This window comes from Aulonocara sp. 'chitande type north' Nkhata Bay, linkage group LG6 (assembly GCF_057382095.1).
Source record: "Aulonocara sp. 'chitande type north' Nkhata Bay isolate Kocher_YH1m ecotype deep benthic linkage group LG6, A_spYH_male_GT1.1, whole genome shotgun sequence".
In the NCBI taxonomy this organism is placed as follows: Eukaryota; Metazoa; Chordata; class Actinopteri; order Cichliformes; family Cichlidae; genus Aulonocara; species Aulonocara sp. 'chitande type north' Nkhata Bay.
In genome coordinates, this window is record NC_141349.1 from 9,111,987 (window position 1) to 9,136,920 (window position 24,934).

At 39.2% G+C, this 24,934-nt stretch overlaps 1 protein-coding gene across 1 annotated transcript; it reads right to left on the minus strand.

Moving 5' to 3' along the window:
* Nucleotides 1-209: 209 nt before the first annotated feature.
* Nucleotides 210-24,625, minus strand: LOC147327211 (arf-GAP with dual PH domain-containing protein 1). Its single transcript, XM_086294860.1, has 11 exons — nucleotides 24,220-24,625; nucleotides 21,209-21,339; nucleotides 20,215-20,306; nucleotides 15,887-15,966; nucleotides 15,688-15,800; nucleotides 14,141-14,287; nucleotides 12,458-12,541; nucleotides 12,206-12,268; nucleotides 9,352-9,423; nucleotides 6,758-6,989; nucleotides 210-2,880 (listed from the first exon to the last, which is right to left on the minus strand). The coding sequence occupies exons 1-11, from the start codon at nucleotides 24,305-24,307 to the stop codon at nucleotides 2,852-2,854; spliced, it is 1,131 nt and encodes a 376-aa protein (XP_086150986.1). The 5' UTR covers nucleotides 24,308-24,625; the 3' UTR covers nucleotides 210-2,851.
* Between the last annotated feature and the right edge of the window lie 309 nt (nucleotides 24,626-24,934).

Below are 24,934 nucleotides of genomic sequence, written 5' to 3' on the forward strand. Positions count from 1 at the left end.
CCTAATGCTTAAATGTAAAAGACATCTATTTTTTCAAAACTTGCATCACATTATTTTTACACTTATTTATTTTACTTTTACTCATAAGTACCTCATCCTTAGTGAAATATTTGAAGAAAGTGATGGTGTTAAGCTCTAACACGTCACTGCAGACATAATTAAAACAGTTTAATGGTTAAATAAAGACACACAAATCTATGCGGAGATCATTTGACAACATTTTAAACATTTCTTTTATTCATGGTCAGCAACAATTTCATATTCTATGGCAGCCATAGTCAAGCATATGCTTAAAAATGCACATATCAACATAGACGAGTACCTTTTAACCAGATGAAGGAAGCGAAAAAAGAAAAAATGTCAACTCAAATGTCTGATTTGGGGGTTTTTTGACACTGATGACAATGTAGACAAAATAACTTAATGGCATTCTTGTCTATGCCACATGAAGGAGCTGTTACACCATCCAAGGTTTTGTTGTGTTAACAGCTTTTCTGCAAACATGCTTTACTGTCTTTCCAACAGATCTTTGACAGACGACTTTAAAAATATATACATTTGTGTTTGCTTTGCTTGCAGAATAGATGATTAAAGAAATGCCTAAGTACGTTATATTGCTTTTAATTAAAAGAATAAAATTACAAAAAACAAAAAACCCTACACATACCTCAGTTTGATTGTACCCACAGTAACTGGATGATAAATGATATGTTCCTGTTTGACTATGTCTTTTTTCACAGCAGACATTTGGAATTATCACAGTACCAAAAGCACCAAGCAGTAACTGAACAAACCAAGTCAGAAAATGAAATTCAGGTGTCATTAACTGTATAATTTTCACCTGTGATTTTCTCACTGTGACATGTCAAAATGTCTTTAGTGAAAACAGGCACATTTGACTACCTGCACCTCATTAGCGTTACCCAATCATTACAACACATTATACTTAATACAAGAGGACCAAAGCAAATACTTCTAACTTTGAAAGTGTTTTTTGTTAGAATATATGTTTGACATACGTTTAATTCTACTGTCCCTATTTTGTACAGCAGTATTTACATAGCATACCACAGGTCCACGAGAAACAATGGATAGTATTATTTTGTTTACATAGTATTTTATATGGGCAGTGGCCACCATGACCATGAGCCCAAAGAATGCATTTGTAAGTTAAAAAAATAAAAATATTACAAATTTGGTTGAACCGTAAGTAATTTTATCTTACCACTTTCACCAATAAAAGCTAATATCATTGACAATACAATGGTCTTATCAGTCATTACTTTCTCTTATTTGCATTCTTAATATCCTGTCATCTAGAGCTGGGCGATAGAACGATAACGATATCTATCGCGATATAACTTTTACTCGATAGAGAAATTAAGCTATCGCGATAGACCTCGCCCTTGTCCTCTTAAAAAAAAAAAAAAAAAAAAAAAAAAAGGTCGGCCGATCCAAATTCAGTAGCGCAGAGCCGAACCAATCACAGCCGCAGCTTCACGTCGCGTGACTTGTTACGTACAGCACAAGTGCCAAGCCGCACGTGTGTTTGTTTGGGAAGCAGCCAGTGGGTAATGGAGGAAATGAGTGTGCCGACTAGAAAAATCAACCGAGCGTGACCGAAGAGAAAACAGATGATGGTTCCAATGCCGGAGAGATTGTCGAACGGAAGAGCCATAGAAGCTCCGTAGTGTGAAGGTATTTCGGCTATTTCAAGTCTGACAAAAAACAGAGTAGCGTGCACTGTAAATTGTGCCGAAAGCAAGTCTGGAAATACAATAAACTGGTGCATGCGTCACACTGTGCGCCACGTTATTGTTTCGGTGAAATGAATTTCTACAATACTGTTAATTCTACTCTCTGCAGTGTTTAAATGCTTACATATACACACAGTTACTGTCCGTCCACACATACGACTCGGGTCTGCTTCTATGCCCCAGCTTTGTTTACTTTTTCCCACCGAGGCTTCTAGACTTCTGATTGGCCAACATTTCTGCACGGTTAGGAATCTAGCGCCACCTGCTGCTTTGGCATGTTCATAGCAGCGTTTTCCTTCATTTCTGCCTTTACGTGTGGACGGGATTATTTTTTAAAACGAAAACGGAAAATCTCCGTTTTCAAAAATACCCGTGTACGTGTGGATGTAGCCTCAGTCTCTGACTGGAAGCGCTAATTCGTCATTCGGCTTTTGTCAGACTAAAGTAACTGTTAAAACTGTTTGAAAAGCTCAGCTATACAACAAGGAGAGATTGAGAATTTCCTTTTAGTTCTCAGTTTATTTGATATTGACAAAAGTTAGTCAGTTTTGTCTGTTCTTCTGTAAAACAAACTAAGATTTATTTTTAGAATTAATACTTTGTTTCTAAGTGGAATTGACAATTTAGTCTGTTTCGTTTGTTCTATTTTGAAACTTAAACGCTTTAGCGGCTGCCTTTCTTTTGTAGTTTGCAATATTTGCCTTTATTTATCTGAAAAAGTCTCATGTTCCTTAAGTACATCTACCCTGTTGAACTTATTATGGGAAATAAATATTTAAATAAAAACAAGCTGCTGATTATTTCACATTTTACTTGTGAGCAATGGCACATTTAAATCTTACAAATATAGTTATTTGGCTTATATCGTGATAGATATCGTTATCGCCTGAAATTAAAAAAACATATCGTGATATGAAAAAATCTCATATCGCCCAGCTCTACTGTCATCCCATTTGAATTATGAAGCAAGCTCCAGTGTGACCACAGTAACAAAGAAGCTGAGACTCCAGGTCCGTGACGCAGAAGCGAAGCAGGTCTTTTGTCGCACTGGTCATGAACTGAGAGGGGAGGTGGTTCTTCAGGCTTCTGATCCATCAGTGCTTATGCCTGAATGTGGCCTCCACTTAAAAAAAAAGAAAGTCCAAAGTTAGGAAAGAAGATGTTCAGTTAACCCATAAAGACCAGTCAATTTGTATGACTGGTTTTTGTTGGTATTGTCATTAAAACTTTGAGTTGTTGACATATGTAAACTGCCATGATGTACTTTATGTTCAGCGCTAATTAGCATGTATGCTAACACGTGCCCCAAGAACACAGTAAATATGCAGTTATTATTACTGTCAGTCAGTTAACACGACAACACATCTACTTATTAGACTACTAATGTTAACATACAAACTTTGGACTTTAAGGAAAATTCAGCTTTTTCTACACACTTTGGCCTTTCATCAATATATAAATGACAAGTCACTCAAAACTTTATAAAAACTTGTTGACATCAGACAGTGCACCATGTTGTATTATATATTTTATTATATTGTATTATTGTATTATACTTTGGTTTTTCTTGGTTGTGCCTGATGCTGCTTTTTGTACTTTTGTATGCATGGAGATATTTTCAAAAACAAAGCGGAAAATCACTGTTTTTAAAAAAAAATACCCATGTATGTGTATCCATAAACTAGAAGGATACATTTGTGGAAATGAGTACACTAACTAGTGTGTTTGAAACTTTCATAAATGAAATGCTAGAGTATCTGTGATATGCACAAAGCTTTTTTACTAATACTAATATTTCTGAGGATTTTGTTTTTTACCTTCTTTACACAATTTATGTAAAGAAAACACAATTTCTTAAAATGAAGGCTTGGTCCTTCTCAAGCTGTAAAATCAAACACTAGCAAATAATGCCAAAAAGTCTGATGTGGCAGACTGGAACAATAATTTCGGACCAGAAAAGTTAAAAAAAAATTTGGCCACCATGTTTATTCAAATACAAAGTTGATTTAGAAAAATGATACAAACCAATAAGCTTACCTGAAAACTGTTTCTAAAACTGAGAATCACAGCCCACACAGATGTAAAAGGGATGCAAAATAATTAGTCTACTCTTTTTATGAGTGTCTGGGAAGCATTCAAGCATCAAGGAAAAGCATGTTAACAGTCAAATTAACACAGAAATTGAACAAAGGCTATAGCAATGTACCTTTAACAAAATAAGTACCGTATTTCCCGGACTACAAAGCGCACCTGAATATTAGCCGCACAAGCTAAAATCAGGGGAAAATCCTGTTTTGTACATACATTAGCCGCACCTGACCAAAAGCCGCAGGTGTTTCAATATTGACTTATCATATGTAAGAGAATATGCACAAAGCGAATTGTCAGGAAAGAGATGGCTGTTTGGAGACACACCCCTTTTATTAATATTTTGAAAATCAAGTTATGGGTACATATTTGCACATGTGCTGTGCTTCATAAATGAGTAACAAATGTAGTACATAACAGTAACCTACAGCACACCAGAAAAATAGATTCAGACTACCTTTTAGGCTCAGGTGCAGTGACACGGCTTTAACAAGAAGAAAAGTCAGTCATTCACCACCATCTTCCTGCGCACTAAAACCACCAAAGTCCTCTTCTCCAGTGTCGGAAACGAACAGGCTCAGGATGGCTTCGTCATCCACTCTCAGCTTCTTTCCTTCGTTGTCACTTTCAAAACCAAAGAAATCCTCATTGTCATTGTCAGTGTCAGAGTCGAACACCCTCTGAAGGGCCGTGGCGGTGTCCTCCTCTTCATCATGCAGCAGTCCAGCCCTTCGAAATCCGTTGGTGATCGTGGATGTTTGCACACTTTTCCACGCTGTCAGAATCCACCGGTAGAGTTGAGCACAACTTGCTTTTCGCAAGTTTATCGCCGCTCGTCATCCACGACTCCCGCTGAACGCGTAGCGCTACTTTGAAGTTTGTTTTTCGCGCTACTTGTACGGCACTATGTTGCCTGGCGGATGGACATGTGACCAACATACCACTCTTGAACCCCGATCCTTCCGCCAGGCAACGTAGTGCCGTACAACAGCGGAACAAACAAAACAAATCGTCTTACGATATCACAAAAATCATGGACAATCTATAGAAAAGCCGCACCTGACTAAAAGCCACAGGGTTCAAAGCTTGTGCAAAAAGTAGCGGCTTATAGCCCGACAATTACGGTATGTACGATTTGGCAGGTGTTTTTGAGGGACCCGTCGCTGTCCATCTATCCATCCATCCATGCATTCATCCATGCATGGATGAAGATGCCTGAAGCACCTTGTTCAGGAGGCATCCATGAGGCTTCCTAGTCAAATACCCAAACCAGTCCACATCCTTTAGATCAGGGGTGTCAAACTCAAATAAACAGTGGGCCAAAATTCAAAATGGAACAAAGTCGCGAGCTAACATTAATATTTATTGAAAAAAAAATCTTCCTCCAGATATAAGAATGAATCTTTTCTTATGGACTCAAATAAGTTTTGCTGAAAAACTGAATATGGAACAAGCAAAGCATAATACTAAACAATATATATATATTAGCTGTATAATACCAGTAGGCCAGCTCTAATAGTAATTTGGTATGGCTTCGCGGGCCAAATGTAATTAGGCTGCAGGCCAAATTTGGCCCGCGGGCCAGAGTTTGACACCTATGCTTTAGATGTAGAAGAGAAGAATTCTCTCTTGCATGACTTAACTCATCATCCCATCTCTGAGGTTGAGTCCAGCCAACCTTCACAGGAAACTAATTTCCACAGCTTTTATATGCAGTCTCATTCATTCAATCACTACAGAAAGATTGTGGCCATGGTTGAACATAGATCAACTGGTAAATTGCTTTCACCTCTTTCTTCACCATAACAGATTACAACCTTTGCATCATTGCTGATCCTGCACCAATCTCTCTGTCAGTCCACTCTCCCTTCACATGTGAATTTGGCCTGGAGTACTTCCACTTGGACAAGTAACTCATCTCAGAATTTGAGTGGGTACTCCACCCTTTTCCAGGTGAGAACTGTACCCTTGGGCTTAAAGGTGGTAATTCCCATTCCTGCCACTGCACACACGGCTGAAAATTGCCCTAGTGTAAGCTGATGAAGCCACATAATGAAACCAACATAAACACATCATCCTCAAATGGTAAAGATGAGATCCTGAGGCTGTGATCAAATGCTTTCTCTAGATCTAAGTCCTTCTCGAGCAGTCTGGCATAGGCCTTCTTTGGAAGGCTGAGAAGTGTGATCCATGCAACCCTCTGGTTACCCTTCTCAAAAAGGAGAGCCATCACCCCCAGTCTGCCAATCCAGAGCCACAGCCCCAAACACATTTCAGAGACATGTCAACTAAGACAGGCCCACAACACCTAGAGCCTTAATTAATTCAGCACAAATCTTGTTAGGTGGACAAGATTGGTGTCCATCTGCATACAGGTTTCTGTTCAGTCCCATTACCCACTGCAAAGCTACATTACATTGACTTAGCAATGGTGGTGCAGATTTGGTCCGCTCATACTTAGTGTCCCCAGTCTCCCTCAGAAAGCTAACGTTTTGTTAGGTGGGAATTGAAGATTTCACGAACTGTGGCCTCTGTTTTAGCTCCCAGCTCAAACTCACTATACGTTTGGGTAAACCACGCCTGTCTAGCATCTTCCCCCATCGCCTGATCCAACTCTCCATCAAGTGATAATGATTTGACAGCGCAGCTCCATTACTTCACCGAATGTCCAAGATACATGGCCACAGATATGACTGAAGATCTATAATTACAAAATTGATTATCAACCTAATCTATCCCAATCCCACGTGCACTTTTGAGCACCATATGCTAAAACATGGTGTTTGTTACAGACAAACTGTAGTTGGTGCTGTAATTAATAACGATCATTTAAATAACATGAAAAGCCATTTGCAAAAAAAGAAAAAGCAATAAATAGATTTTTAGTCTTACTTAGAATATAAAAGTCTTACTTGTATATTCCTGTGGGGACATCTGAGCACTCATGATATCATTGAAGTGCTTCAGCCAGTCCTGCTGGTCACTTTCTGTCTCGCAAGTAAACAGAAAGCAGCGGTCAGGTGTTTGTATGGTGATACCATATTCAAAGGCACCATTGCAGTGGGTGCCAGCAGGCAAGCCGGAGGAGGCACTGTAACCATAGTTCTTGTTCCCAAGGAAAACTTCACCTTTGGCAAAGGCATCCTTCACGTAGAGAATAAGAGAAAAAGAAGTCAGCTGTATAGACTTGTCATCATGTATATGAGAGTGTTGATTAAGAAATACACCCCTTATTTCTTTGGGAAGTAGGTGCAGCATTTTTTTTTAAAATGTGCACAAACATACATTGAAATACAGTATTTAAGGCAAAAACAGAGTTTCTACTATTCTAACAAGCTTGAAAGTCAATATTTCTATTCATTAACAGCCTGAAGTCTCTTAAGAATTCTCAAAGCTTTATTGTAATATCTTTATTTTCACTGCTTTTTGTTCTGTTATCTGATGAGGCGATTCCACATTGCCTCAGTGTTGAGAACCAGACTCTGCGAGGAGACCAGTCAATGACTAATAGTGTTCCTTTGTGCATTGTGCCAAAGAATGCCTTCTTGATAGCCTCATTTACACTGTGACCAGTTTTATTGAGGCTTCATCAAAAAGTAGATGGTTCAGCTGAAAGGCCAGATGCATGTTTCAGGTCCTGCATCAGATCTTGTTTTCTTGCTATTCCTGAACAACATGACTTTCAGATGCTGTTCATCTACTGTAGCTTGCCGCTTCGTCTTTTGTCAGGTTTCCTCAATTTCTTTAAGGACACACTGCACACCCGGTTGAGATATGTCGTGTTTACACCTAACAACTCTTAGTGCAAAAGTACAATATCATGCTTGTCAAACTGTGTTATCTGTGGCTTTTTTATGGGTTCAGTTAAAGAAATTGGAAAAAATCTTGTGTTTATGTGACAGGTAAAAGTGACTGAAGAAATGTGGTTCTCTATAATGAGTGGACACAAAGTTAGTTCATCCTATGAGTTAGGCCTTTTTTATGCTTGAATGATTCAAATGTAAGACTCTGATGGTCAGGTACAAAGACTGGCCTGAAAATGAGTGAAAAGTTCAAAGACATGCTATGAAACACCCTCAGAAAGCCGGAGAACTATTACTCAAGATAATATATAAAGAAATGTGAAGTTACTAAAGATTTTGCACAGTACTATAGGACAATAATCTGCTATCCTATAAACCAAATTATTTATTTTAGTATGTTATTATGATTCCAAATCGAAGCGGTTTGTAATACTGTGTAACCAAGCATTTGCCCCACAGTAACAATATAAAGTGTAAAACAATGATTATATTTACACCTGGTCACTTTCAAGTGTTTGTGTTGTAGGTTTCAGTGATTCGTTTTGGGAGCAACAGTGATAAAGTGGCAATGTTTGTTATGTGAAAATGCAAAATTGGAAGAATATTTCAAATGTAGTTTATTTCCTCTTTTTTCTCTTCAAAATAAAAGCTCATTATTATCCGCATGTTTTCTTTTCTTCATCATCTTATTTTTTCCTCATCACCTATCTAAGAACGGGCATTTTGCTTCGCTTTTGTTTTTAAAGCTTTGCATTCACACAAATACAGCCTTTGAATTACGGCATAATGCTTTAAGGAAAGCATGTGGTAGAGGCCAAGGGAGTAAAATGTGCATCTTTCAACTGCAAGACATTCAGTTAATTTGCATATCTTAGCCACTTTAGGAACCCCAAGCCATCACCAGAAGTTTTCTGAAATGAAGCTGACCCTGTTTCAGATGCTTTGTTATGGGATTTAACATCACGATGGCTCTAAAGCACCTGAACTAAAAAGCAGCAAATCATTTCAGCCTCAGTTCAAAGCACTTGAACTGAGGCTGAGGAAAATTAGCATTCTTACTTAAAAAGTGTTTGAAATGTGTGATCTTGTGTCAAAGTTTGAGCTTGTAAAATATGGTGGTTTAAAACTACCATGTTTTGCAAAGCTCACAAACACACACACACACACACACACACACACACACACACACACACACACACACACCTACACACCTACACACACACGCACAAGATTATCACTAGACTTCCTCTTTCTTTCATCTTCTAGATTTCCTTGTCTCTCTTGGGGTAAGTTGGACAATTCAGGAACTTCTATACGTCTATAATTATTACACCTTTCCACTGAACTATTGCGTCACCAGCAACACTTAGATAATCTGCTTTGGTTATCTAATGTTTTTAACTCAGACTTGGGCAATCTGAGCTACCCCCTCTTAAGGTCTTTGGCCAAGTCTGTATGATAATAAAATTGTCTGTAATCATTCAGGATTTTCTCAAACAACATCTCAGCATTACTCAACATCAGCTATCTGATAAAATAGGGTGTCTGCACACAGCGTTGTGTGTAGAAGTGTCAGTGTAGCACATTCCAGGCTGCATCAAGGCACCTCTGTGCTCCACAATTTGTGGTCAGAGTGAACCAACCACATGCCTAAAATACAGCAGTCTTTCAGATGTGTGCAGGTCTTTGTAAAGAAGACATACCAGTGGATCTTTGAAGTACATGAGCCGCCTTTGGTCCAGTGTAAACCAGCGTTTCTTGAAACCTTCTGTTTGCTATGTAGACAAAGAGGCAGACGAGTGAGTAAGACAGACAAAGACTGAGAAAGACTGCACAAAGATACAATGCAGCATTGTGCTTTTAAATAAGAAAAGTGAGTCTGTCCCGTTTGTGTAGTCTTGCAAGACTGTAAGTTCCGACACTTCAAAACAAGGTCTTCAAATTTAGTCCGACCAATAGTCTATGATATGCAATATATAAAAATGGAGCTGTTACTCATTGGAGACGAATCATGTCAGCTGTAAACAAATTTGTATCAAATACAACATTTAAATACTGAAAATTGATGGAAACCGTAAGAGCATGCAATGACTGTTTTTATCCCAACTGTGCAGGGTATTTTACTTTTCATGAATGAGGGGTGTAGCCTGCTTTCGTATCTGTGATTTAGCCATGAATGTGCGTTAAAGCCGATCTCAAGATTTCAACGGTGATATGAAAGCATTCCTTATTGTTAGGCACTTAACATTGTCAAACAGGTTTCCTCTTGACAACTCCCATCTGAATGTTTATCGCACTTCTCTCATAGCACTCATGTTTAATTTGAAAACTTGTCACGGCTGAAACTTTACACGAGTGCTGCATTTTCAAATCCACTGTGAAAGCAGCTATCGAAGAAAAGCGAAGCACGGCACCTTTGGAGAGTTTACTGAAGTGCACAAGCAGCTTGAGCTCTTTTCAAATAATCAGGACGCTCAGGTCCCCGACTGCTGCCAAACTGTGCTCGTAAAAGTGTTTGATATTGTCATTGTGCTGAACAACTGACTGTTCCCTTCTCATTTTGCAAGCCGACTCCTTCCACAAGGAAGGAAATGAATTATGACATCTAGTAAATCAGCCCAACGCAGCAAGTTGGTGCCTTCTTTCATCTCTCAGCCCGACAGACCAAGATTAAACCGAGTGTCTGCGTTTGCATGCCTCTGAATGCAGAGTCGCTCGTTTCGCGGAGGATCAGGTTGCTGTTTCCTGTGCAGGTACTTGTGTCTGAATGATTCCTCTGTGTGACAACAGCTGCCTGTCTACCGTGTGTGAGTACGTGCCTGTGTACAAATCCCCTCTTTGCACATCTGTGTTTCATGTGTGCATTTGACACCTGGGAATTTAGTCCAGCCTCAGCTGGAAGCCCTTCATTCCCTGTCGCACAGATGCAAGTAGGTGCTCTCAGCTGTCACTCAGCCTGTTAGGCAGAGGTGAAAGGCAGACGCGCTGACGGCTCAGCTCGTTAGCCTATTATCCCAGCTCCTATTCAATTAACGATGGGAGAGTGAGAGCTGGGATCACTGAAGATTTAAAGGAAGGAACTGTGTCTGACTTGTTGAACAGAAAGTTTGTCTCGATCCTGGTTTAGTACTCAAATTTGGCTGAGGTATTTATTTTGCTAAATTCAATAAATAAGGGATTTTAACATTTTTCCCTTTATAGGTAACATCAGAATTGCCACATTAAGAAGTTATCTATAATAGAGATCTCTTCTAGATTATTTAAACTGAAAATCTTGTTTTAAAGTGGTAACCATCTAGGCACTGCAGTTGCATCATTACTACATGACTACTAAAAGAACACCACCTGACATTTGCCGGCTGTAAATAGGATTTTTACCGAGCCTGCCTCTGTGTTAAGATGTATGCATAGCTCCAGAGGAGGTCGTTTCCTGATTCACCACAACAAATCACCTCCCTCCGTCTCACCCCATCTCCATCACCCTCATCTGTCACACTAATAATGTCTTTTTTTATTCATTCTGTCTCCTGCACATACCTCCACCTCTTCAGGCTGTCTTCGACTTGCTCTCTACTCTCACAAACATTATAGTCCACGTGGACTCCTACCTGGCCTGATTTGTCAACCTATCCATCATTACTGCAAACACGAAGGGGCTCAGAGATTATCCCTGATGTAATCCCACTCCTACCTTTAACCCATCTGTCACTCCTACTGTCCTGTGCTGTCCTCACACATGTCCTGCACCAGCCTAACAAATCTCTCCGCTACTCCTGACTTCCTCATGCAGTAGAAGTTCCTCTCTTGGGACCTTCATAGCACATAATCACATGCTTTCTCTAGATTCCAGGAGAGGTCTGGTTATCAGCAATAAATGATGGCTGGATAGCAATGACAAATCTGAAGCCATTTTAAAGACAGATTTAGGGAAGTCCCACACTTGGTCATCAGAGTGTGACATTATGACCATAAGGAGTGCTTCCCAAACCTTCCTATGTGAGGAGGTGGGACTGAGAGTATTCTCGCTATTGCAGAGACAGATGCATTAGGGCGTCTACATAACCTTGTCTGTATCTCTGGCAAAATGGCAGGCTTGCTGATTATGGCTCAGAGAAATGTATATAATTTGTAGGCTGATGTAATGGTATAAAGCACAGTTCCTACTACCTACGTGAGAGCTATTAACAAGTAAAGTACAGTGGATTTAATGTAGATTATTAACCGGGTCTATTGACCCACTGTTGAGACAAAAACTGCAAGCATGTGGTTAAAAAAATAAGAAACAGCAGACACCACCAACACCAAGTATACAGCTCTTCCTTATTTTTAAGTATATTTAGCAAAATCTGCTTTTATTCTTTTGTTGTTCTTGTTTTTTTTTAATGAATTGTAAGGTTTTTTTCAGTATCTCTAAATCTACATTTTTTGACTTGTGGAAAATATCCCCGTGTGTTTGAGACTGCCACTGTAAGGGTCAGTGGCTGCATTGAGAAATAGAAGGAAATGGAAAGGCTAAATAAAGCAAAAAGAGGTATGAATCCATAAATGTTTACTTGCCCTGGGACCTGTCTTTTCCATATATCCTTCCTTGATAAAGTTTCGGGTAAGTCTGGGTACCAGCTAAGAGCAACAAGCAAAAAGAAAAAACAATGGGATTAAAAATAAAGAATATTATAAGAATATTATTGTTTTAGTGTAATGGAGTTCTACACTTCAGACATAATATTCATGAGCCTGCCTATTAAAAGAAACCTAAAAACAATGTAAATATTTATTTTAAGGTAGGTGGGCGTGCATGTGTGTGTTTACCTCAGCATCGGTTGCCCCGGGAAAGGCCACCTTTAGATAGTGAAGCTGAACAGCACGAATTGAATTAAACCAGTCTACAATCTCCTGAAAGGTTATAGGATAAAAAAGACAGTATTTAGTTCTTACTCTATTTTTCTTGTCGTTGTCATTTAGAAAAGAGGAGGTACATTTTTTATTTTTTGGACCAAATTATAGGAAAATCCAGGAACAGTTAAAGCCAAAAATGTTAACCTCACTGACTATAGGATGATTATCGCCCTCATTATGACATGAAATGGTTTGTCAAATCCAGTTTTGAAGCCTCTACTTTGAGATTTTGCCTTTTTGATGTGTTGAGTCAAAAGTGAACAAGTCTGAAGCAGAGTGTGAGGGGCAAGTGTTTAGCTAATGCTTGCAAGCTTTGTTAGCACCTATCCATTTGTTAAGTCTAATGTCATCAACAATTTCTGGGTCCAATGCTAACTCTGGCAGTAAGAAGCTAGCAGGTGGTTACCTAGCTAGTTTTAACCTAAAGATGATATACCATGTTATGACTGAACTATTTCTAAAGAAAAAAAAAAACCCCACAAAACCCCCCTAAAACCTATGGCTCTGCTTTCACTTTGGACATAGGCGAAGAAGACTAAATACCAGCAATGTTTGGAGGATTAGTGAAGTTGGGCTTGTTGGCATATAATCTAAGCTACAACATGCTAAAAAGATGAAAGCCTCTAGCTGAACTGAATAGATGTCTGTCTGTTAGTACAATAACTGTAACTGCATTAAAATTATCCAAAATACACCAACTGAGCACAAATAGTTCAGTTTAGCGACAGTTGGCATATATAATAGCTAGTAGGTAGCTACTGGCTGTGTGAATCTACCTGTTAGCCAAAACCCAAATGAAATAGCTGAGTTATATAAAACATAGTTGTGACATGTGTACATTTGTTATTATGAGGAATAAAAGCACTATAAGGTTTTATAGCTGTAGAGAAATCAGTAAAACACTTCAGGAAAGCACACTGAAGACAGTTTTACTAGCATTTACCTGTTTGCCACTGTTTACCACGTGGATTTTCCTTCTTTGTACTTTGTATCATTATTTTTTTCAATTTTTATCTTTTATATGTTTTCAGATATAAATATATATATGAGTAATATATGAGTTTTCTTATGCCAAAATGTGCAATATTATGTATAGACTGGAACAATGACTTTCCAAATCAGAAGGGATTTTATGATAGTGATGTGATTTTGCAGGAGACTCGAGTCAGCTACAAATAACTCCTCGGCCTGATGGCAGTTCTGAACTGCTCCATAGTTTCAATGTGGTCTGAGTGACACAGAATAATGGATGCCATGCTTCAATGTCATCTGCAAATGGATTCCGTCAGCCTGCACAAATTGGTACAGATGGTTTTGTAAAGGTTTGGAGACTCTCCCCCGATGACAAGAGCCAGGTAGTTTCGAACACGTCTGTCTCTGTGACAGATGACAAATATCCGATACCACCTTCTGCTGTTTAAATTAGTGGACAGTCAAGAATACACAAAAAAGCTTTAGATTTTCTGTAAGAAAGGTATTGTATTCATTCAGTCTGAGAGGTTCACACTGCTTCAGTGCAAAATTCCTCACTATTTCTCCTTAGGACTTTTACTACATGCCGATTGATTATAAAACAGCGATTACAGAAATGCAGACCTTGCCATTGTCATGGTAGACAAACATATTTCGGGTGCTGTAGTCTTTGAGGTAAGTAATCTGCAGGCCGTTGGTGTTTCCTATCTTCTCTGGCTGGAAGGTTGCATTGATGCTGTCCACCTTTATCAGTGCTTTGGGCTCCTTAGCCTGCAGGAAACAAGAGGGAAATGACTGTGTATTTGTATGAAATGCAGCAGTTTGCATAGATAGATAGATCTCATAATAAGCCATGGTTAGAGCTGTTTGACCTATTATTTCCACATGTTTTATGCTGTTTAACATAATAATTAACATGATTAATTGAAATATAAGATTTTCTAACCAAGGCTGTTGTTACATGCTCCTGCTATATGTGTAAAAATATGCCTAATGCATCTTGTGGACACACTCTGATAAATTACTACAGTGAAATTAATTTGGGATTCAGGGAGTGAAGTGCTACAAAAAAGTGTTGCTATCTCAAATCATAAATATATAGAGCACATGAAAATCCACTCTTTTTAATCATGTTTTATAGAAAAGGCCTCAGAGATTCCAAAAAGAAATAATCCTGCAATTTTCTTTTGTGGTCTTCAATGACTAAACATTTCTCTCTGGGACAATCACACTTTTACGGTTTTGAACAGGTGTGGTAATAAAAATAATAACTTTTTTTCATCACTGCTTAACCAGAAAAAATGTATATTGATGCAGTGAGTATCTGATTGGCATCACACCCTAAGCCTGTATTTTGTGTTGTGTCACTGCATTCAAAGCTATTATCTACACATCGGTCCGCATCACTGATAACCATCATCTCTAAGACCGACACTAATCCCAGCAAACATGTTTGTGGATGCTGTGCTTTAATCTTCCCTGACTTGAATTTAGATGGGCATCTTTAGAAGCCGAATCTATGTCCGTTCTTTTGTCCTTGCCTTTCACAAAGAACAAATACAGCTATGGTTATTTATGAAAGATTTGACAGTTGATGACAATTTCCCTACTTGGTTTGGGTTTTGCCTCTTGAGCATGATAAATCAGCAAGAAATGTGAAACTGGCTGAGGAGCAGCCAGTTGGAGCTGAACATTTTGCATACCTCAAGCTTTTCCTGAGTTCCAACCAACCTAACAGCATAGAAAATCTAAAAAGAAATCTAATGACACTTTTACCTTTACTACTTCTCACACTGCATGAGATTTGTTTTTTAATTGTTTGCTATAGCATATTCAGCATGGCACCTACTTTCCCCCCCAAAAATATATTATTCCCTCTTCCCCTGAGCTGGTTTACTGTGACAAACAAAGTGCTCCCAGTGCTTCAAGGCCTAATTGGTTTGGGTGGTGTACAGCTTAGTGAATCAGCCACACTGACAGAGAGGACAGACTGTTGGTTAAGCTTGTCTGAGCACGCTTGAATGCAGCAGAGGGTGCAAGTACTTATTTTGCTCTCTCTTGGTAGGTATACATAATTAATAAGAGTGTGTATAACAAAATACTGCATTTGTGTTGTGGTATTATGAATGGGAATTGGTACCTGCAAGAGCCTTGTCATAAAAAATTCTTACATCATATTTGGTAAAATACTTCAGAGTCCCCTCCGTCTCTGAAAGGACAAATCGTCTGCTGAGGAACTGCCCGTTGTCCCGCCCTCTCTTCATCAACATGCCATCTCTTATTCCTGCAGGAAGCCAACAAGGTCAATCATGAATTTGAATTTGTTATAACACAGAGGCGGTTTGTGTCATTATACACCTGTGCACTCACTTTCTTCATAAGTGAAGTTTCCAGGCTCAGAGAACTCCCTCCTTTGGTACTTTGCTCGTATCCACTGCTCCCTCAACACCCTGAGCACACAGATGAAGTGTAAACAGAACTCGCTTGCAAAGCTTGTGCTTGTGCAATAAAAGCACACTAATAGTCCTGTGTATTTTGTGAACAGTAAACACAACACCAAAAATGAAAACCAATTCAGATACACGAGAGACTCACAAAACAGTCCTTTTTAATATTCCTACTTTATGTGAACTGCATGCCTAAACAGTGACATTTAAAGTCTTTAGAAAGATGACTCTGGCAGCATCTTCTTTCAGCTTGTTAAATTGCAACTATCCTGCAGTTATATATCCTGCAGAAATTACATGCAGATTATTGCCTTTGCAAGTAGCATTGCACCTGCTGCGTTAGGCTGATAGACATGAACAGACACACGCCTGAGTGAAAACATCAATCATGGTCTGACTGTAATTTACTGCATCAGTGTCAATTAGAACTTGCATATGCTACTTTAAGATGTACAGCAACACTGAGCAGGTTAAAGCATCCTAAAAATCTCCAAATGAATACATAAAAGGATATCGGCAAAATGTTAGCATTTTCCATTAGCAAAATGCTAAGGCCAAATATTGAGGATCATTTTACTCATAAATCATAGAAAGCTATCGAAGGCTTCAGTCACACCAGAGTCAAAATAGGACAGCAACCTCCGCAGCTGGGAATGATTGTGAGTACTTGCAGCTGCCAACTGAGCGCCCAAAACATGAGGCTGCAGGGCTTCAACCACTGAGCGAACATTTGTGGTTACAGGGCACCTGATTTCCAGCCTGTTTCAGTCAGTCTCAGACTGATTACAGTCACTCTCAGATAGGTCTGCAATTAATTGCTATCGAATTTAAAAACAATAAAAGCAATAATGTGTGTGATAGTTCCCACTAGGAGTGTTTATTTATTTGGCATTAGAATGAGTTATCAAAAAGGATGTGCAATCGGCACGCCTGGATGGCTCAACGTTGTGAGCGCAGTGCCAAAACCTTTACTCTGTAATAATCTGTTTGGCACAAGCCCCACATATTCCAAAAACAATAATACCAGAATGTTTATTGAAACACAGCAGAATTGAAATGAAGTTATTTCATTTTTAACCTTAATTTATATTTTATTCCTTCCTAGTTAAATTTACCCTTATTCATAGCCTTTTCCTTTTTTTTCTTTAGGTCACGAGCAGTTGTCCAAGCATTTCACTACATATCGTACTGTGTATGACTGTGTACGTGACAAATAAAATTTGAATTTGAATTTGAAGTTAACGCTGTGTCTGAGGGAGGAGGACAATCCTGACAAAAGATGCATACAAGAATACAGCCTGTTTTCCTTTCCACAGTGAGCAGAGATGCCAGTATTTCAGGCTTTTAGTCACATTTTTACAGAGATTAGTACATAATGAAAACATCTCCCCATTTTTTCTCAACGCAAACACAGAGCAACATTCATCTTTCTTTCAATTCCCTTGAAAAGGCGCATATTACACAATATATGTTTGTAGCTATTAATGGGTCTGTGTTAGTGTGCTACAATAATGTGTAAATGTTGCAAAATGTTAGGGGTGGTTAAATTCATATGTGTAGCATTCGAGTAATCTCGATATAGGGAATGGGACATCGTGTTATATTTACAACAGTAGATATTTGGAGTTTGAAAACTAACAAATATGTGACAATAGCTCTGTAACATGTTTTACAACATCATGGGCCACAGTGAATGATGGCCAGTTTATGGTTTAGCGTTTCACTCAGGAGCGTGGCTGTTCCTCTCTATCAGCCCATCACAGTGCCTGCCTAGACTATGGGATGTGAGACATCAGCCTCATTGCATATTTATACTTGAAAGAAAAATGGTGCAATACTTGGCTCCATTTTGAGCACCAAATTTAGAATTCCCTAGGCAGATATCTGGTTATTATTTAAATAAACTAGCTGCATGTGTTTGTTTATAAATGTATAAATTTGCCCAGCTTAAATCTGGCACAGCCTGTGGCTGAGAAAGTCACACATGAGCGTGGATAACCACTGACGACGAGTCCATACCGGCTCCTGTAAAGCGCTACTGACTGTAGATATAGATGCCAACAGAATTCGAACAGAAGGCAACACATTTTTTCTTAGTTAATTGCAGAATAATTGCGAACAGAATGTAAGTGCCAAGTTGACCAGTTCACTTAAAAACTAGCAGACTAACTCCATTTTATTGCCATGTTATTCCAGTTTCACCGTCATCTTGACCCACCAAAGTCAGTTTGACGACAGCAACTGACTATGAGTGGTCTCAGACTTGGACTCCATCTTTAAAGCAACATTTCAAAGGCAAGGAGACTGCAAGAGTTTCAGTAATTTGGTCACAGATTGGTCTCCAGCCGCTATCTTCCACTATATTCTAAATGACATAATGAATTTGCAAAGATCCCACTGTCAAAGGATACCCATGAAGAACTAAGCGCTGTAACATTAGAATCACAGAAGAAAACATATGTAAACGCAGGCGTCTTAAAGATAGCAGCAAAAAGAGTGGAAATAATTTACCACCTATTTAAGAGATATTGTCTGTGTTAGGCTGAGGACAGAGCAATATTTTGGTCAAGAGTAACTGATTCACAGCAGAAAGCCGACAAAAACATAACAAAGCCAAAAGTAAATAAAAGTATTGATGCAACTACCACCCTGCATAATAACTTTATTACATTGATGCAGTGCTGACTGAAACAATTACACAATTCACCGAAACAGATCAAATGGATTTAGACTCTCCACCTACTTTTATTCTATGCTAATAAAAATAAATGCTGTTAGGATTCTCTGTATCCTGTGGATTATCACTGCAGAGCAAAGGCTAGATTAGATAATTACAACCGGTCCAAGAAATAAATCAATTTAACCCCATATATGTCGCAGGAAAATGACTCAACAGGGTCAAACTAAAGGCTGAATATCTGGCCTGAGTTTTATACATAAGCTAAGTACTGAACTTACTTCAAAAAAGAAAAGAAAAAGACAGCAGCGCTGTAAACAACGGTAGACTGGTGGGTAATAAGCGAATGAATAATACAGAAAACAGAGATTGGAGACAGGAAACTGTTCTTGAAGTATAGAGAGAGATAGAGAGAGAGATAGCTGTGCATGAAGTGTGATTTTAATAGTCGTGGAAGCAAAACAGCAAAATTCATGACGACATTGATCGAATGTGAAGCGCAGTTTGCTGCTTCTTTTGCTGCTGGCTCGGTGAATTTTGGTTGGAGAGAGACAAAACCTGCAGCTCAGAATCAGCGCAAAAAGACGTAATCACAGCGCGGACCGGACGCATCAGAATCGCTAAGCTCCGACAGCGTGTCCGTCTACGGGCCGCCCGAGAAAGACAAAGCTGATTCTGATGCGTCGGGTCCGTTCTGTGTTTACGTCTTCGTGTGGAATCCGTGTACGTGCTCTCATTTGCTGTTTGGTTGTTGTTGAAATGGTTTTGTGAGCTTTAATCTGAGAATCTGGCGTTTCTGGCAAAACACAGTTATATTTAAAAGTCGATTCAGGATTTAATGAATTGATATCGCTTTATTCAAGCTACTCACCTCCCACTTCCACCTGCACTTTCAACTGGACCACGGCCAATCAGAGAGGTCCCGCCCCTTACTATCTCTGATTGGTTTAGTCCACGATAGGGGCAAAATGTGTGTCTGTTGTTGACCACAGGGAAGATTGCAGATTTTTTTTTTTTTTTTTTTTGCTACCCGAACAGTTGGTCGCACAGGTGCAACCAAATATTTTTTTTAGTCGCACCACTGAAAAATTTGGTCGCAAATGCGACCAATTTGGTCGCACTCTAGAGCCCTGCAAGAGCTCCTGTAGATTTCAGCCACAGGAAGTGAATAGCTGTTCACTTTACACTGAAAGATTTCAAAGCTGAGCGTGTGGGGATAAAGTGCAACGTAACAACACGTCAGCTTTGCAGGGAAATGAGAACATGGATGTAAACAGTCAGCTCCATGTAAAAGTATTTATTGGGAGGAACCGTTTAAACTGTGTAATTATCAAGTTTATTGCATCCAATCACGGGCGAGTGTTTTGAGCATATCAGTGTTCCCCTTCTAGTCAATTATAGTTAATTAATTATAGTTAATACTTATAGTTTGGCTGGAAAACAGGAGATTTTTCTTTAAAGAAAAAAAAACACACTTAGGTCTAAAAAATAACTCATTGCATGCACATTTTTTCCAAAAACCTGTCCAAAATAAGTTATGTAAGTGTGATATATGTGTTACTATGGTTACTCACTGGCAGTCCTTGTGGGTTGGTTTGTAGTAATAGACTGGAACAGCGGCCTCATATTTGCTCTTCATGAGCTCATTGCCATTCTGTGCCATGAACTATGAAAACACACACACATACACATACATGACATAGACATATTATTTGAGGATGAATGACATCTTGGCAGAGCTATAGACAGTTTTACGGCTAAAGGACACATTTTCTCATCTCCTCAGCAGAAGCATTGAATTCCTAGAATAAATCTTCACTGATGTTACTGGGAACCGATTTCAGTTATGGGAAGATGACAGATGTGGCAACTATTTTAAGATAAAGATGTTCAGAGAACCCACATCCTTAATTATCTGATTTCCATGAATCCAGTATAAAAATGTTGTGGGCAGGAATGCAGTGTTTTGACATTCCCGAGGACTGATTTATCATAGTGATTTATAATAAAGCATTTTGAAGCAAAATTCTTGAAGCTAATTTTTTGTCTATTTAAAAATGTGGTTTTTGGTCGTCTAGGTTTGTGAAATGTGTATGTTAGATTCTTCTCAAAGTGAAAAGCCCACAGGTGAGCCCATCAAAGACTTGTGGCATCATACCTGATCTGGAGGCCAAAGCTTCTCTAAGAAAAAAGACTACACAGGTAAGTTCACCTTACTTCACAATGGGCATCGACCTAGCTCTGACAAAAAAAATGACTGGTTTCCATTAAGGATTACAAATAACTGCACAAACAGTGTAAATAAAACCCTCAATTGCTCATTTTAAAAGGTGATATCTTGGTTGGTATGATCAAAAATCACTGTATCATTATTAAGATCGTTTCAGGATACATGGAGATATACATGGGGGAAAAAAAAACCACGAGTACAAAACAAAAAACAACAAATAATGTATAATTAGGCTCTGGTCTAAGCATATAAGGAATAAGGAAACCACTTGGTAACTTTCGTTTCTTGAGAACAGGTGGTTGACCAGCCGTGGCTGGAGAAAAACAAGTAAAAAGAACCTCCAACTCATGGTCCTCCCAGCGGGACAGGGTCAGCGACTTGACCTTGCTGATGTCAGGAATGTTGCGGTGAATTCCAGAGCAGGCCAGGCAGATGAACACTCCCAGGGTGCAGGAGCCCCAATTAGGGTCTGCAGAGAGACAGATGGAGAGAACAGTTACAGTATGGTAGGGCACTACCTTTGTCAGACACAACAGACCGAATCTGAAGCTTCATCAGATATAAGAAAAGAGACAGTATGTCTATATTTGATAAGCTGGATTCACACAGCATCACTGCTCTTTTGTTTGTTTTCTGCATGGGCTTTTTTAAATGACTTGTATGACTTCTTGACTAGCTGTCTGTCAATTTTTCCAACCAATACATTTACTGAAAAATGAATAGAAGCCTTAAGGCTAGTAAAAAACAAACCAGTCCAAAATGCACATTATTCTTACATTTTGAAAGCTAAATTTAAAAAAATATTTATTTTAAAAATCCAGGTTAACGTCTTTAAGTTGTCTTCTGTGGAATGTTTTCATACATGATTTTCATTCTTCCAGCTTGATAATTTATGTTTTATCTCCTTGAGATTTAAACGTAGCAAACAACTTTTAATGCATCACTGCTTAATAGCATAAGAAGATGGGGCTTCCTTTTCATTTTTGTTGTGACAGAGATTCTCAGTATGCCAATGTGCAGACTATATTTCAAGGTACCAACACAAGCTAGCAGTGCGTTGCTACATTTTAATAGTAATTTAAAGATTAACATAGCCACTGTGATGTCACCCTGAAAATCTATGGACATTTGATGCCCCAGTATTAGTGTTTTAGCCTTGCCATGTAGTTTTTGGGGGGGTTTGGGACAAGAAATAATCTAATTTGGGGGCGCTAAGTTAGCTAATGCTAGCAGACTTTGATTAGCAAGCTTCTAAGTATATGTGTGCTTTTCACAGGTACACACATCTACCTAAGTAACAGACAAATAAAGAAAGAAAGAAATCAAAAAGCACAAAATATAGATGTAAGGTTCAGTTCAGTGACTCAGATTAGCAGAGGTAAAGCCTAGCAGCCAGCTATTAGCTACAAGAGCCTGTGTCAGCATCCACTTGTAATCTCAATGTGGCCACTCTTCAACTTAATCATTAAGAAAATCTAAATACGTGAGCTATTAAAAATAAATAAATAGAATTTGCCACCTTTAATTTGCTAGGAAAGAAAATTTACAGACCCTTTCTTTTGTGCCAGACTGTAGACATTGTTTTACAGTCATATTTGGCTCTTTAAATACTGTAAATTTAGGCACTTTAAACATAGGCGACATAAACTCTGCAAATATCAGCCAACACCTGTTGCAAGACCTAGACAGCTGACAGCTGGAAAATTTGAACATATAACAAACCAGTTATCACTACAACATGCCTCACACTTAAGGCTCACACTAAACAGGAAAAAGCATTTTGTCCAAATCAATACAAGCCTTATGTCGGCAAGCATATTGAAATCTCTGAGCTTCCAACCAGATAAATGGTACAAAGCGACAAGCCTGAAACCTATAAGGGCAATTTATCTGCCTCACCTCTAAACTCAAAGATACGAGAAACATTTTCTTTGCTCTGGCCACACCTGTCTTATCTTTCTGAGAACCTTTCAAATTTCCTAGTAACCAGCGCGAGGGAGGCTTGGTCTTATCAGTATAAATCACAGATGTCTGAGCAATGAGGGCAGTGTTTAATTTCCCAACCATAGAAGGCAGATTGGAATACAATGTGCCTGGCTGGTTAATACTCATGCCTAATTTTTTGCAATGTTTCACAATGGGCAGACACAGCAGAGTAAAACGAAACCAGCCCACGTGCGCACGGGGCATCAGAAACATAAAGGGATTCCCTTTAGTCTCTAAAACTGAGGACACATAGTAAATATGCTTGAACGTAGCCAGAGCCGATGCTGGGAATCGGTAAAACCTGTCTTTGAGCAAGGAAGTTCCTCTCCAGCAATGCATGCCTGGCTTCTCAATAGTTTTTTTTTTCTCTCTTACATGTCTCCAGGGCATACATTCAGTGATTATTTTGGTTTTTTTCCTTCTGAGGTACTGAAACACATTATGTGCTGTGCATGACGGCTCTCAGCATACTGTAACACATACAAAATGTAGTGCCAGCATGTTTGGGCAAAAATAACTTTGTGCCATTTTAACTGCCACAGCAGGTTATTTCTTCACACATGGATAGCTTGTATAACCTAAACTACTGCTCCACATTCCACACACTGACTAGATAATCTGTCAATCACGGAAGATGGCCTTACAGGCCTTCAGTTTCTCTTGGTTTTCTCATAGATACCTTTATATTTGCATCATCCAAAGGCAGAGGCCAGAGGTAATTATTTACCTACATTGTCTGCTGATCATTTCTTAGCACAAATAATCAGCCTAAAAATATATTTAACAAAGAAAAGTCCATTACAACAGCCCAAAAGAAAACCTATTGTTATTATTATCATTAATTATCCACTATCTACACATCTTATATACAGATATGGCCTCTTTATAATGGAGTTCCCCATATGTCCCCATTGTGTAAATAGTTTCTATTAAAAAACCTATAACCAACTAAAACAAAAAAGATCACGAAGAAGACCTCCACTGCTGAGCTCGAGTGGATAAGGGTGTGTGCAGGCCCTTGTACTGCATGTCGAGACATGATCAGCGCTGAACTTCTCTTCTCTTGGCTCCACCACATCGCTTCACTGCTTCAGCTGCGATCTTCTACACCTTCAGGGAAACTCCTCCCTCCGTTCCTAACTCACCTTGTTACACTTACAGTCAGAACAGCGCCGAGCATGCCTGGAACCCTTTGAAATATGTTAAAGGTCTAAGCAAGCATTTAATCCTATGCCGTAGTGACTGTAGCATAAAACGAAGGAGACATTAAGGTGCACTTTAAAAAACGGCTTTATCAGCAACGTTATCATAGATCCCGCATAGTCTGACTTTCCACTTTCTTCTTCCCCCCCCCCCAACCTACCTGGTGCGCCACAGTCTGCGCAGGCGTCATTTCCAGGCTTCTGCAGGATCTCTCTGAAAGCTCGGGTCGATCTTTCATTTGCGGACATTTCAGCGAGCTGATCTGTTATTCCTCCGCTTTCAGAGAGCGGTAGAGACTGGGTTGGGGCGGCGAATAGCCAAAAAAACAGGGAAAGGTGTGTCTGCTTGGGTTTCACGCCCCTACTCGGGGTGCGGACAAGTCCGCACAGGTGGCCTCCTCAGCGCAGAGGTATGCCTCGCATTGAAGGGGATGAAAAAAGAAAAGAAAGAACGTGAACTTCAATGTCCTTCACAAAGTTTCCACAGCAAAAAGTCCCAGTATCTCTCTTTGTTTGCTGAGCCCAAAGCCCACTAGTGGCACTCTTCAGGTGCGTCTTCCGTCTGGGACTGGCTGAGCGGAGCGGATGGCATGAAACTCTACACTAGGAAGTGAAATACAGAGGTTGTTGAAACTTGCTTTTCCGCATAATTCGAGGTTAGATTGCATACCGCACCGGCGCCAACTACACAGGGCTTATTCACTTAAAAAAGCGCCTGTCGGACTATTATAGGCCTACCCGGTGAATAATGATAATGTAAATCACTGCAGATTTGGATCTGATGTCAAGTCAATACAGAGTCAGTATTGCCGATACTAATAATGGCAGCTTATGTATGGAAAAGCAATGTGTTGTGATTTATGAGATGAATCATCA

Bases quoted from the DNA above. Each gene is read 5' to 3' on its own strand.
- LOC147327211 (XM_086294860.1), bottom strand. From the start codon at position 24,307: ATGTCCGCAAATGAAAGATCGACCCGAGCTTTCAGAGAGATCCTGCAG. The intron at 15,801-15,886 runs GTGAGTGCACAG...GGCTTCCTGCAG, and splicing joins AAACTTCACTTATGAAGAAA to GAATAAGAGATGGCATGTTG. The intron at 12,542-14,140 runs GTCTGCATTTCT...ATAACCTTTCAG, and splicing joins TCTACCATGACAATGGCAAG to GAGATTGTAGACTGGTTTAA.